Below are 14,209 nucleotides of genomic sequence, written 5' to 3' on the forward strand. Positions count from 1 at the left end.
GCTGTAGCGCACGTATTGTTTACATTGCGACTGGTCTAACAAGGGAGTACTAATGGGCAATCAGCAATCCAGGGAATAAATAGAGACCAGTGGTAGGTAGGGTAATGTACGGAAGAGGATTAGGGCCACTGGAAAAAAAAGGAAAAAAAAAAGTTAATTGACTTTTAAATTTTATTTCAGTTTAATATGGGAAAAAAGTCAGAATTCTGACTTTAAACTCATAATTCTAACTTTTTTCTCAGAATTATGACTTTAATCTCAGAATTATTACTTTTTTTCCCCATATTAAACTGAAATAAAATTTAAAAATCAGTTAACTTCTTTTTTTTTTTTTCCAGTGACCTTAATCCTCTTCAGTCAATACAATTAAAATTCCATCATGACTCGCAAAGCCACCAGGGGGCGATGCAGATTTTCCTTTCCCTTACTTGAATTCAGTTCACCCGGTTGACCCCGGAAGAGGAAGCGAGCGAAAGCCTGTTGTGCGCTCGTGCTAGCAGCGGCGTTGTTACGTAGGAAAAACGCATTATCTAATAGATTAAGGAGAAATATTTTGATACGAAATCTGAATATTGAACCGATGCGCACAAAGTTAGAGTGATAAAGCAGAGTTCAGTCAGCTCTGAATATTTGTAGAGGGAACAGCGAGAGCTGAAAGAAAAACGTCGCCATGGCGGACGTCACTGCTCGTAACCTGCAATATGAGTACAAAGCGGTAAGTTTGTTAGGAAATAAACACGTCAATATTTGGATAATAGATGTTTTTGCCGAGCGGTATGTCTTTATAAGGTCATAAATAGAATAGGTCTTTTATCTAGTTCCTGTATATTTCGTGTCTGTTCGTGTTGAATGTGTAGAACTCAAACTTGGTGCTGCAAGCTGATCGCTCGCTGATCGACCGCACACGGAGAGATGAGCCCACCGGTGAGGTGCTGTCCTTGGTGGGGAAGCTGGAGGGGACCAAGATGGGGGACAAGGCTCAGAGGACCAAACCACAGAAGTTGGAGGAGAGACGAGACAAGTCAGTGCAGATAATACAAACTTTCGATAAGTCTTATTTGGGCTCATTGATTATCAGTAAAATAATGATACTTGAAGTTAATTGATCTCAGATTGGAGAAATTTACCTCTTCATTTAGCCCATCCCCTTTGGGAGCAGTGGGCTGCCATTGTGTGGCGCCGGGGAGCAGTGTGGGGTTAAGAGTATTGCTCAGAGACCCAGAGTGACAGTCTGTGGGAGTGGGGCTCCAACTCAGAAGCACAGGATTCCCAGCTCTATGCCCTAACCACTAGGCAGCCATTCCCCAATACATTTGATCTGTTTGACACTTAAGTGATCAATGCTAAACTGACAATAGATGAACAAAAAGAACAGATTTAAATACTCAATTCACATGGTAAGCAGAGATAAATTGCTCTAAAGTTGTTTTATTACTGCAACAAAATGAAACAGGCACTAATTTCAGCTTTTGGATTCTTAGATATGAATTTAAATTATCTGCTGAAAACTGGAAGTTAATTTCACCAGCTTTTAATATTTAATTATACTTTTTCTTAGAGCTGCTAAACATGCTATACAAACTAGGTGTGGCCAACTCCAGTCCTCTGAAGCTAATCTTTCAATGTCAGAATAATCAAGTTATAAGAGTCCTGCCTAATAACATATCATTCACGTATTTTTTGCAGCAAAGATATCTCTAAAAAGTAGTAGAACATCTGTGCTATGGGGTCATATATCTGGCATGTTTGATTTAAACTCTGCTTGTAACCCATATTTGATTATTTGTTTGGTGTTTTATTGCAATTTATGTTATAAGGCTAAATGTTTTCACTCTGCTGTCCATCAAATCACTGTCACTATTCCTAACTTCCTCGTTTTCTGCTGTCCAAATAGGAGAAGAAAAAGAGATGAGGACAGACACGACATCAACAAAATGAAAGGCTTTACCCTCCTGTCTGAGGGTATTGATGAAATGGTGGGCATTGTGTACAAGCCCAAAACCAAAGAAACCAGAGAGACTTATGAGGTGTTGCTGAGCTTCATCCACGCGGCTTTGGGAGATCAGGTCAGTGACCTTAAACAATGGCAGGCTCTATAACCAAGGTTCTGTTAGTAACCCAACTGCTGCATGCCTCTATCTGCAGCCTCGGGATATTTTGTGTGGAGCAGCTGATGAAGTGTTAGCGGTGCTGAAGAACGACAAAATGAGGGATAAAGAGAGGCGGCGGGAAGTCGAGCAGCTTCTGGGGCCATCTGATGACACGCGTTATCATGTGCTGGTCAACCTGGGAAAGAAGATCACAGACTATGGGGGAGACAAGGAGTTGCAGAATATGGGTAGGCAGGCATTAATAGTTTGTAGTATCACATCTACGGGGAAGTCTTTATTTAGTTTACTTTATCTCTTAACCTGAGTCTCTGTCGCTTTTTTTGTAAAAGTTGTTTCAATTGATACATATGTTCTCAACAATTTAGTCTGAAATGTTTTCAGAAATAAAATTTCTGAAACTTTTCAAATGATGCTTTATCATTTATTCACAGATGACAACATTGATGAAACATATGGTGTCAACGTACAGTTTGAATCTGATGAGGAGGTGAGTTTCATTTTCTAAATTAACATTTTCTGATGGATGTGGAACATACTGCTCCTTTTGGATATAAGCGATTTGATCATTTTTTTATCACAATACTTTGGTTTTATCTTTAAAAGTTTATGAGCTCTGTTTTTTTTCAAAGGAAGGAGATGAGGACCAGTTTGGTGAAGTACGAGATGAACACTCAGATGAAGACAGTGAAGGGGAAGAGGCAGTGGTGACCACCAGGCTAACAGCAAACGTATGTTTAGGATGTCCCAGATTATCTGATCAAAGCATTAATCCAGATGTTTTTATTCGGTCTTATAACCTTTCATCTACGAAAAGGTTAGAAGGAATCACAATCTTAATCGGGAACCCTTCCCTCTGTAGCTTGGTGAGGCAGGTGACGTGATGTCAGAGAAGAAGAAACAGTTACATCCTCGGGACATTGATGCCTTCTGGCTCCAACGCCAGCTCAGTCGGTTCTATGATGATGCCATCGTCTCTCAGAAGAAGGCAGACGAAGTCTTAGAAATCCTCAAGGTTTTTCTCCTTAAGTGTTTTTGCTTTTTTTTAAGTTTATGCACGTATTCCTTTTGCCAGATGTTTTGATGTCTAATTTTTCTCTGAACCGCAGACTGCGAGTGATGACAGAGAATGCGAGAACCAGCTGGTGCTGCTGTTGGGCTTCAACACCTTTGATTTTATCAAAGTCCTCCGTCAGCATCGTCGCATGAGTAAGCCCATCCGGTTCAAAGCAAGCCTTCCCCGGATTTTTCATTTTTTTATCTGAAGTGGTTGTTTTGACGCTTCTTGTCTCCAACAGTTCAGTATTGCACCATGCTGGCCAGCGCTCAGAGTGAAGCGGAAAAAGAGCGGATCATTGGGAAGATGGAGTCAGATCAGGAACTATCAAAGATTCTCTACCAGCTGCAGGAGACTGAGAAGGAAGACATCATCAGAGTAAAACATCCTGTATTAAAATGATTACCAATTAAAATGTGTTTAGTGTGGGTTTTAAAACCTTTTATTTATTGTTCTCTAGGAAGAACGATCTCGCAGGGAGAGGGTGAGGAAGTCGCGGGTCGATGATTTGGAAGCAATGGACATAGACCATGGAGAGGCAAGCATATTTTTAACAACCTATTCCTGATTCACAATCTTCATCTTTTGGAAGACCTAAATGCCGGTTTAAAGTCTAATTGAAAGGTTTTAAGTTAGTTCTACTTCTTTCTATTCACTTCATCTGATGGCTCAGTTTCTCTCTTTGCAAAATGCCTCCTATGCATGATGCTACCCCCACCAAGTAGTTTCTGTTTTGTCTTTGAGGTTGTTGTTTTTTTTTTTTATCTAAAAGAACCAACCAAACAAAATGTCAAACATTGAGTATTCAACACTCAGAAGATATTGATCAGTTCTAGTTTGGGATAGATTGTTTGGAAGACATTGGGAGACATTACAGAAAAGGAAAAAACATGTAAGATTCAGTAGAGGATGTCTGACACAACCATGTTTTACAGTTTATCTTTTTGTCTAAAGCCTTGCGGTGTCTCCCTCAAAATTTCTTCTTGACTATTAGGCCAAATATTTCCATCCTTTTTCTTTTGCTTAGTCCTTGTAGAGGTCGAGTTGGGGATGGCCCCTATCTTTGGCAGTCTATAGCGAGAGGCGGGGTACACCCAGGATAGGTTGCAAGTCTGTCATAGGGCAACACAAAGACACACAACCATGCTTAAGGGCAATTTAAAGAAGCCAATTAACCTAACAGTCATGTTTTTTGGCCCTGGTAAGAAGATGGAGTACCCGGAGAAAACCTATACATGCACAGGGAGAACATGCAAACTCCATGCAGAAAGACCCTGGCCTGGGAATCGAACCCGGAACACCCTTGCTGCAAGGCAACAGTGCTACCCACTGTGTCACCGTGAAGTCTGCCTTTCTCATTTGACCTTAAAGCTTTTCTCTCTAACTTAAAATGGTCTGAATGCTAATAGGGTCAGAGATGGATGGACACTTCTGTTCTCAGGGATCAGTTTGACATTTTGGTACTTGAAGCAGTGATACTGGTGCTCAGTAGCTTCCGGTTTATGACAGGCTTGAACATGGTGGTTTCTGAACCAATCTTTCTAACCTGTTCCTTTTGTTAGAGGTGAAGCATTAGTGTCCCATTGTTGAAAACTCAGACCCAACCGGTTGCTCAAGCTGTTGCAAAAACAGAGTTTAACTGGTTTAAAAGGTTTTAGTTTGGTCCTCAAGCCTCTGAGACCAATCTGTAAGAAAAAGTTCTTCAAATAGTGTATATGATATTAAATCATTTAATGTTAAATCATCATCATAGTATGATTGTCTGCTGTAAATCAATTATAAATGACCACAAACTTTTAGCATGCTTTTCCAGCTGATAGATATCTAGCTGACCATCATTTAGAAAGCTCAGAGGGGGTGGTAACCACGTTGATGGAAAAATAAGAAACTAGTGAGGAAAGTTTGGGTTAATCAGTGCTATCATGGAAACAATCAACCATATTGTAATATTTTGTGTTTCTGATGATGTTAATGCCCAACTGTAAACATTGAAGCTGACCTGTTTCTACTGTTCATTCTCCAACAGTCTCTAATGCCTCGCCAGCTTCTGGACCTTGAAGACTTGGCTTTTACTCAGGGTAGCCACTTCATGGCCAACAAACGATGCCAGCTGCCTGACGGCTCTTTCCGTAAGCAGCGTAAAGGTTACGAAGAGGTCCACGTGCCCGCTCTCAAGCCCAAACCCTTCGCAGACGACGAGGTTCGTCTCTCCTTTCTCCCCCTTTTTGAAAAACAAAACATTTCCAAACTTAAGAGCTTAAACTATACCCTTTGTTTAGTGTCAAGCTGCTTTAGGTTCAGTTTATGTCTTGCATTCTGCATCATTAGGTTCTTGTCGCCATTGACAAGCTGCCAAAGTACGCCCAGGCTGGATTTGAAGGCTTCAAAACTCTAAATCGCATTCAGAGCAAGCTGTTCAAGACCACCATGGAGACAGATGAAAACCTGCTTGTTTGTGCTCCTACGGTGAGAAAGCCATGCTGAAGACTGACATCCTTTCCACTGTTTACCTTCCATGTCGGACCCCCTCTAATGTGGTTTTGTCGTCTTCCCCACAGGGAGCTGGTAAAACCAACGTCGCCTTGATGGCAATGCTGAGAGAAATCGGAAAGCACATAAACATGGACGGAACAATCAACGTGGATGATTTTAAAATCATCTACATCGCTCCCATGCGCTCACTGGTACAGGAGATGGTGGGCAGTTTTGGCAAGGTGAGCATTTCTTCTTCGTATACAATGGTTCTATTTCATCCCTACTGACCGCCAGAGGGCGGTGCTGAAAGCACTGAATGTTCCCTTCGGGCATGCGCAGTTCGAGTAATTATACCAACAGAGTCACACCTGTGACACCGGATGACCACTCAGAAGCTATATAGCCTGGTGTCATCCTTTGCTCTGCTCCTTTTTTCTTCTCGCAAGCGGTTCGCTAACTTCCCCGTTGTCTGAAGCCCCTGTCTCTTGACCGGAGTTGCGGTTATTCTCCGCCCTCCCAGGGCTGCAACGGGTCGATTCTGAAGATTACGGAAGGTAAGTGAGTTGTTTGCTGGTGATGGTAGCGTCCGCGCCCCCTCACCAGCTCACGACTTTAGCTTTTTACCTACAGCTTCGTGCTGTTTTGTTCCGAACTGGTGACGGCAGCGTTTTCGCCCCTACTCCCAGTGTGAATAACTTCACTGCCGAAGTTATATACGGCTAACGTAGTTAGCTTCTTTAGTTTGTTGGTGTTATACCTGGTGACGGCAGCGGTTTTCGCCCCCTCTCCCAGTATATTCCCTACTTTTGCATCCTTTTTTTCACCGGTCTGCGCTGCTATAATTACTGACGGCCGCGGTTTTCGCCCCCTCTCCCAACCAAGTGTGGTCTACTTCGTTGCCGAAGTTGGAGACGGCTAACGTTGTTAGCCTTTTTTGGTTTGTTTGCAGCCTTCTTCATCGGTCTGCTTAATTATAAATGGTGACGGCAGCGTTTTCGCCCCCTCTCCCAATATCAACCTTTTTTTGCAGCCTTTTCGTTGGTCTGCTCTCTTAATTGGTGACGGCAGCGTTTATCGCTCCTACTCCCTACTTAAGTTGCCATACAGCTAACGTTGTTAGCTTTTTTTGTTTATTGCTTTTATACCTGGTGACGGTAGCGGTTCTCGCCCCCTCTCCCGGTATCGGCCGCCTTGTGTCCGCAGCCTCTCTTGTTTTATCCGCTATAATTGGTGACGGCAGCGTTGTTCGCTCCTACTTCCAACTTAAGTTTCCATACAGCTAACGTTGTTAGCTTTTTTGGTTTATTGGTTTTATACCTGGTGACGGTAGCGGTTCTCGCCCCCTCTCCCAGTATCGGCTGCCTTGTGCCCGCAGCCTCTTTCGTTTCTCTGCTGTAATTGGTGACGGCTGTGTTTGCGCCCCCTCTCCCGATTTTCGATAACTTTCTGTTCTTTAAGCCTTGTCGGCCTTCGACATGGATGGCTCTCACAGCTGCATAGATTGTGGGGCTGCCCTGCAGGCAGAGGATGGCCACGACCTGTGCCCTACCTGCCTTGGACATGAGCACCTTTTGGAGGCGCTGTCTGAGAACCCCTGTATGAACTGCAGCTTTATGCCCCATGCAGTGAGGGTGGCCCGGTTGGCCCAGTTGTGCCCCCAGGAGGGCTCGGACCTTCCGCCCTCTGGGCAGGTGGTTCCCCCCAAGCGTTCTAAGCGCCGTGGTGGGACCACAGCATCTGTGCCCCTCCCCCGGAGGAAGCGGGCCAAACCTGACCAGGGCCTGTCCACAAGGGTGGAGCAGTTGTCAGCAGAGCTGGCAGAGATGAAGTCCTTGTTGCAGACACGGCAATCTGATCCCTCGCTCCCAGTGGTTGGGCTCTCTTCCCCACCAATGCCCGAGCTGGTTGTAGAGGATGACGTTATCTCTCTGGCTGCCTCCGCTTCTCATTTTAGAGATGAGGAGGAGGCAGGGTCCTCTCAAGCCTCTGAGGCTGGTTCATTTTCATCTCAGAGTGCGGTTGGAGAGGCCGGTGACGGTTCCATGCCGGAGGTCATGTCTATGGCCCTGAAGCAGCTGCAGCTGGAACTCCCACAAGGAGAGGCATCCAGCTCTGGCAGTGCTTTTTTCAGACGTGGAAGGGCTCCTACTCCTTTTTCTGTACCTCCATCAGAGGAGTACCTGAAGGAGTTACACGCCTGTTGGCGGGAACCGAGAGCGCTGTCGCGTCTCTCCTCGGATGGTCGTGTATTAGCTGCCATGCATGACTGAAGCATGCCGTAGGACCCTCAGGGGTGTCCCGGTTGTACCAGGGGAGCTGTTTGGATCAGCTGCCTTGGAGGCGCTGGAACGGACTGCTCAGGCACGTCAGACTAGCCAGCAGCTTTCCGGCCTTCGCAGGAGCATACCTGCCTTTCCCCAGCGTTCGGGCCGCCCTGCCACTACCCCCAGCGTTCAGCCACGACCTCAGACCGGTGGCAGACCTGTTGGTTCCTATCCCCATGATGTGCGGCAGAGACCGAGAAGGGACTTTCGTGAGCCAGTCTGCCGCCCTGTTAGACAGACCCGGGCCTCAAATCCTGGACGCCCTCCCCCCAGAGCCCCCAGGGGCCGTGGGGATAGAAGATGATGCCACCGGGCCAGCCGTCGGACATTTTTCCCATCAGCAGCTGAATTTCTGGGCTGCTCATGCCGTAGATCCATGGGTGGTTGCCACCTTAACCAATGGCTACAGGCTCCAGTTCCGACGGCGGCCCCCCCTCTCACACCGGGTCAAGATGACTGTCATCACAGACCCGGTGAAATCTCAGGCACTAGACCAGGAGCTTTCCGCCCTCCTGGGCAAGGGGGCAATCGAGTCTGTAGATCCTCTGCAGCAACCCAGAGGCTACTACTCCACATACTTCCTTGTGGCCAAGAAGACCGGCGGTTTTCGCCCCATTTTAGATCTAAGGGGACTGAATCGGTACCTGAAGGTCCTTCCCTTCCACATGCTCACCATAACAGAGGTCCTTCAGACCATTGTGGCGGGAGATTGGTTTACATCAGTAGATCTGACAGACGCCTACTTTCACGTGCCTATTGCGGCAGAACATCGCCGTTTTCTCAGGTTCGCCTATCGGGGGCGCCATTGGCAATTCCGGGTGCTCCCATTCGGGCTCTCCCTTTCCCCGAGGGTGTTTACTCGATGCGTGAAAGCAGCCCTCTCTCCTCTACAGGCCTCCGGAGTCAGGATTCTGCCATACCTGGACGATTGGCTTCTTTGTGCTCCCTCTCAGGTAGCTGCCTCTCGGGATACGTCCCAGCTTCTACTTCATGTGTCACTGTTAGGCCTCAAAGTCAACTTGGCAAAGAGTTGTCTTGTTCCATCTCAGACAACCACCTTTCTTGGGATGCATCTGGACTCTGCTACCATGATGGCCCGTCCATCTGTTCACAGGGTGGACGACATACTCCAGCTTGTCCGTCGATTCAGACTGGGCAGGGAGTTTCCCTACATCATCTTCCTGCGAATGCTGGGCAAACTGACATCAGTCACTCGTGTCGTGCCCTTAGGGCTGCTCCTTCTGCGTCCTTTGCAGCGATGGCTCAACAGCTTTCGCCTAGACGCCAGGCTGCACAGGCATCGCAGGCTAATGGTGACCAGGAGCTGCCTCCATGCCCTAGCTCCTTGGCGAGACGGGACCCTTTTGTCCAGTGGTGTTCCAATAGGGCTAGTAGTGTGTCGAAGGGAGGTGGTCACCACGGATGCCAGCCTCATGGGCTGGGGTGCCGTGTGGCAACACAGAGCTGTTCGGGGTCTCTGGGACCCAAGGGAGCGCACCGAACACATAAATGTGCTGGAGCTGCGGGCTGTGCACATGGCCCTCACGTGCCTTCTGCCCCACCTAGAGGGAAGGCACGTGCTGATTCGGACAGACAACACCTCTGTTGTTTATCATATAAACCACCAAGGTGGCACCAGGTCAGCACGTCTCTTGAAGGTGTTGAGGGATCTCCTGGAATGGGCGTTTCCCCGTCTGTGTACCCTGCGCGCAGCGTATCTGCCAGGACGGCAGAACCAGGTTGCCGACTCTCTATCCCGCCAGGCACCTGCTCCGGGAGAGTGGTCTCTTCACTGCGACGTAGTGCGCATAATCTGGAACCTCTTTGGGCAGGCAGAGGTAGATCTGTTCGCCACAGAGGAGCCGACCCATTGCCCCCTATGGTATTCCCTAACCGGGATGGCGGGCGCACTGGGCCAGGATGCACTGGCTCATCCATGGCCGCAGGTTCTCCTGTATGCCTTTCCACCCCTCTCACTGATTTGGCCGACTCTACGGAGGGTTCTCGAGCAGGGCCACAGAGTGTTGCTGGTAGCTCCGTTCTGGCCAGCGCGGCCGTGGTTCCCGCTGCTTTGGAGTCTGTGTCACGGTACTCCATGGCGTCTTCCAGCAAGGAGGGATCTGCTGTCTCAGTTGGGGGGACAGATATGGCACCCCAACCCTCAACGTCTCCAGCTGTGGGCATGGCCCCTGGGAGGCTGACTGGGTGTTCAGACACCGTGAGACACACCGTATTGAGTGCTAGGGCTTCCTCCACTCGGCTGCAGTATGCTAACAGATGGCGCCTCTTTTCTCAGTGGTGCTCTGCCCACAATGAGAACCCAGTTTCCTGCTCGGTGCCCACTATTTTGGAGTTCCTCCAGTCTCTCCTTGATAAGGGCCGCTCTCCTTCGACCCTTAAAGTGTATGTTGCAGCAATTTCATGTCTTCACTGAACTGTTGACAACCGTACAGTGGGGCGCCATGAACTGGTTTCACTTTTTCTGCGTGGTGCTCGTAGGTTGTGCCAGCAGCCAGCCCCACGAGCCCCAGATTGGGATCTGCCGTTGGTTCTCACAGCTCTGTGCCACCCTCCATTCGAGCCTTTGGCACAAGCAGAACTCAAGTGGCTTTCCTGCAAGACTGCTTTCCTGATGGCTATCGTCTCAGCTAAGAGGGTCAGCGAGCTACATGCTCTTTCTGTCAGCCCTAGGTGTATCAGGTGGAATCCAGATGGCTCTGGTGTTACCCTGTGGCCTAATACTGCGTTTGTGCCTAAGGTGTTGTCTCCTTTTCACCGTAACCAGCCATTGCGGCTGGCTCGGTTTCAGCCTCAATCTGGTGCAACTGAGAATGAGTCTGAGTTGTTGTGCCCAGTAAGAGCGTTGGAGGCATACATTGCAGCCACCGCCAATCTGAGACGCTCGGACCAGCTTTTCCTATGCTATGGGGGTCCAAGGTTAGGCTGTCCTCTTTCTAAACAGCGTCTGTCCCATTGGATTGTGAGTGTCATCTGCCACGCCTACGCTGCAGGTCACTGCTCCCTGCCAGTCGGTGTGAGAGCACGTTCCACCAGGAGCGTCACCGCTTCCTGGGCTGCTTTGAGAGGGGTTCCGCTGGAAGCTATATGTGCTGCTGCTTCATGGGCTTCCCCAACCACCTTCACCAGGTTCTACAGTGTCAATGTGGCTGCCCCTCATCCCCTGGGTCAGGTCCTTTTACAAGGTTCTGCTGGGCCTCCTCTGTGAGGTATGTGCTCAGGATTCCTTGTGACATCGTTGGCATTAGTCATTCAGTGCTTTCAGCACCGCCCTCTGGCGGTCAGTAGGGATGAAATAGAACGAAAGTTACGTATGTAACTACGGTTCTATGAATCCCGGATGACCGCCAGAGCTTCTCTGTCACTCAGAATCCTTGCTTTTGCGAGAAGATTCTGTAGGAGCAGAGCAAAGGATGACACCAGGCTATATAGCTTCTGAGTGGTCATCCGGTGTCACAGGTGTGACTCTGGCTACGTTCACACTGCAGGCCTTAATGCTCAATTCCGATTTTTTTGTGAAATCGGATTTTTTTGCGTGTCCGTTCAAGTATATGCGACTTGTATGTGATCTACTGTGTGAACTGAATGCGTCCAACCGAAGTGTCCCGCATGCGCACTCGAGGACGCGATGACGTCACACGTAGCAAGCGTCCTCAGTGTTTGCGGAAGTAAACATGACTCGTAATACCGCAGCGTATATTGCGTTCTTTAAGTTCTTCTCCAACAGGAGCAGGCACATTACGAACGAAATCTTTTTAAGAAGATCAAAAAGAAAGACCCTCCCCCGGTTCCGGTAAGACCCTTCGAGTTTGGTCTGAATCGAGCTTTCTAAATATGAATTAAATCAGCAACCTCACTTTCTCTCCATTGACTGCTCTCTGTGTTATCTTCCGCCATGGTTGTTAGTTTTTCCCGCCTCCGCTTAGTAGGACGCAGATTAGTAACGTTTAGTAATATTTGTCAAGTATCAATGACGTGTAGGTCGGATGAATGCGACCTGGCCGTACAGACACAGGTCGCATTTGAAAAGATCAGATACGTATCGGATTCAGGACCACATATCCAAGTGGCCTGGGTCGCATTTGAAAAAATCCGATCTGTGTCGTTCAGACTGTCATAAAAAGATCAGATACAGGTCACACATGGGCAAAAAAATCGGAATTGGGTCACTTCAGGCTGCGGTGTGAACGTAGCCTCTGTTGGTATAATTACTCGAACTGCGCATGCCCGAAGGGAACATTCAGTGCTTTCAGCACCGCCCTCTGGCGGTCATCCGGGATTCATAGAACCGTAGTTACATACGTAACTTTCGTTTTACTTGCTTTGAAGGATCTTTAGTACAGGTCAATGCAGAGGTATTTATGTCTTTGCTTGTCTTTGCTCAGCGTTTGGCGAGTTACGGCATCGTTGTGTCCGAGCTGACGGGAGACCACCAGCTTTGCAAAGAGGAGATCAACGCCACTCAGATCATCGTCTGCACCCCAGAGAAATGGGACATCATCACTCGGAAAGGTGGCGAGCGTACATACACCCAGCTAGTGCGCCTCATTATCATTGTAAGTTGCGCCACACGGCAAGTTTGAAAGCATGTGAAGTATGTTTTTGAGGATGACCAGCTGCGCGTCATCTAGGATGAAATCCACTTGCTGCACGATGACCGTGGACCCGTTCTGGAGTCCCTGGTGGCGAGGACCATCCGCAACGTGGAGCTGACTCAGGAGGACGTGCGTCTGATCGGCCTCAGTGCCACGCTGCCCAACTATGAAGACGTGGCTACCTGCCTGCGCGTTGATCCTGCAAAGGGACTGTTTTACTTTGACAACAGGTATTATTTTCATTACAATCCTGTAAACTGTTGTTTCTTGCTTTGTTACCGGGTCAAATTTCTAAATGGTTTGATCTTTCTTTCTAGTTTCCGGCCTGTGCCCCTGGAGCAGACGTACGTTGGTATCACAGAGAAGAAGGCCATCAAGCGTTTCCAGATCATGAATGAGATCGTCTATGAAAAGATCATGGAGCATGCTGGAAAGAACCAGGTGAGTCCCACAGCTGCTGTTAGCAACATTTATTAAATGCAACAACTTGGGAGGAAATTTCAAGCGTCCTCTTTTGCTCCCAAACACTATTGATCTGTTTGCTTTACAGTATTTCCATTTCAATGTTTTCATTAAATCAGTGAACAGACCTCCCCTCTCAGCCTGTTTATTGTAAGTGATTTTATCACAGTTATTTTTAAAGATTTAAAGGAATAGTACACCCAAAACATGATTAGCCTTCATTTTCTACTCACCCCCATGCTGAACAACACTCTGGAGTACTTTTTGATATCTCAAATGCATCTGGAGATCTGGGAGGCTTCTTGCTGTCTGCTGACGTTCAAATAATGGAGGTCTACGGTGCCCGAGACAGAAAGGCAAGGCAAGTTTATTTGTATAGCACATTTCATGTACAGAACAATTCAAAGGCTGCGTCTCAATTCGCAGGCTGCGTACTTGGTAGTACGCATTTTGAGGCCGGTGACGTCACAATGCTGCGCGGAGGCCGTCCCATTTGGCAAAAATTCTGAGGACGCTTAAAATGCAGCCTTAAAATGCGTCCTCCTTTTCCCCGAATTCTGAGGATACATCGCTACCGTCCTTAGTGGCCTCGCCTCCCACTAGATTTCCCGAGGTGCTTTGCGCGCTTCTTTTTTTTTTTTTTTAGTAGTTGAAGAAGAAGAAGAAAGTCGGATTTTCTTCAAGTTACGGACAACCGAAAGCAGCAGCAGCGCCGACAGTAGTGTGGAGAACACCTTTAAATGTAAGTAGTTTGTTTTTTTTAAATGAACGTCTATTAAAATACATGACGGTAACGGAGCCAACGGAATGTGTAGGAGCAGCTAAAGCTAAGAGCTAACCTGTTGATACGTGATGTTCATCAACAATTAAAAGCCTTCATACAAATGTCACTATTTTTTATTTTAACCTACATCTTACTGTACTGATAGCCGTATCCCTCACTAATCAGATCATTTTATTCCCAAACAGTTTATTACAAAGTATTAGAACTTTTAAAGCTTAATGCAGCTGAAGAAATAACATTAGTCCAGCTGTACTGGGCTGTCAATACTGCAAACGTTTTGTTTTATTACTCAATAACGTATAGTTTATTTACAGTACAGTATAATAAGGTTTAAAGTATAATTCGCTTGAAGAACAATACAGGTATAATTATACAGAACAGTCATT

At 47.3% G+C, this 14,209-nt stretch overlaps 1 protein-coding gene across 1 annotated transcript; it reads left to right on the forward strand.

Moving 5' to 3' along the window:
- The first annotated feature begins 451 nt into the window (after positions 1–451).
- On the forward strand, positions 452–13,069 carry LOC119784970 (U5 small nuclear ribonucleoprotein 200 kDa helicase-like). Its single transcript, XM_038287302.1, has 16 exons — positions 452–715; positions 858–1,021; positions 1,895–2,066; positions 2,146–2,338; positions 2,543–2,598; positions 2,741–2,839; positions 2,971–3,123; positions 3,218–3,317; positions 3,407–3,543; positions 3,626–3,703; positions 5,192–5,365; positions 5,494–5,631; positions 5,724–5,879; positions 12,368–12,538; positions 12,614–12,807; positions 12,895–13,069. Exons 1-16 carry the CDS (start codon positions 671–673, stop codon positions 13,052–13,054), a joined length of 2,190 nt encoding a protein of 729 aa, XP_038143230.1. The 5' UTR covers positions 452–670; the 3' UTR covers positions 13,055–13,069.
- Positions 13,070–14,209: the final 1,140 nt, after the last annotated feature.

The sequence above is a fragment of the Cyprinodon tularosa genome, unplaced genomic scaffold, assembly GCF_016077235.1.
Source record: "Cyprinodon tularosa strain WSP-4 unplaced genomic scaffold, ASM1607723v1 ctg238, whole genome shotgun sequence".
NCBI classification, from domain to species: Eukaryota; Metazoa; Chordata; class Actinopteri; order Cyprinodontiformes; family Cyprinodontidae; genus Cyprinodon; species Cyprinodon tularosa.

Coding starts and splice junctions, on each gene's coding strand:
- LOC119784970 (XM_038287302.1), top strand. CDS start 671: ATGGCGGACGTCACTGCTCGTAACCTGCAATATGAGTACAAAGCG. Junction 3,704..5,191: donor TGGACATAGACCATGGAGAG/GCAAGCATATTT, acceptor ATTCTCCAACAG/TCTCTAATGCCTCGCCAGCT. Junction 12,539..12,613: donor TAGTGCGCCTCATTATCATT/GTAAGTTGCGCC, acceptor CGCGTCATCTAG/GATGAAATCCACTTGCTGCA.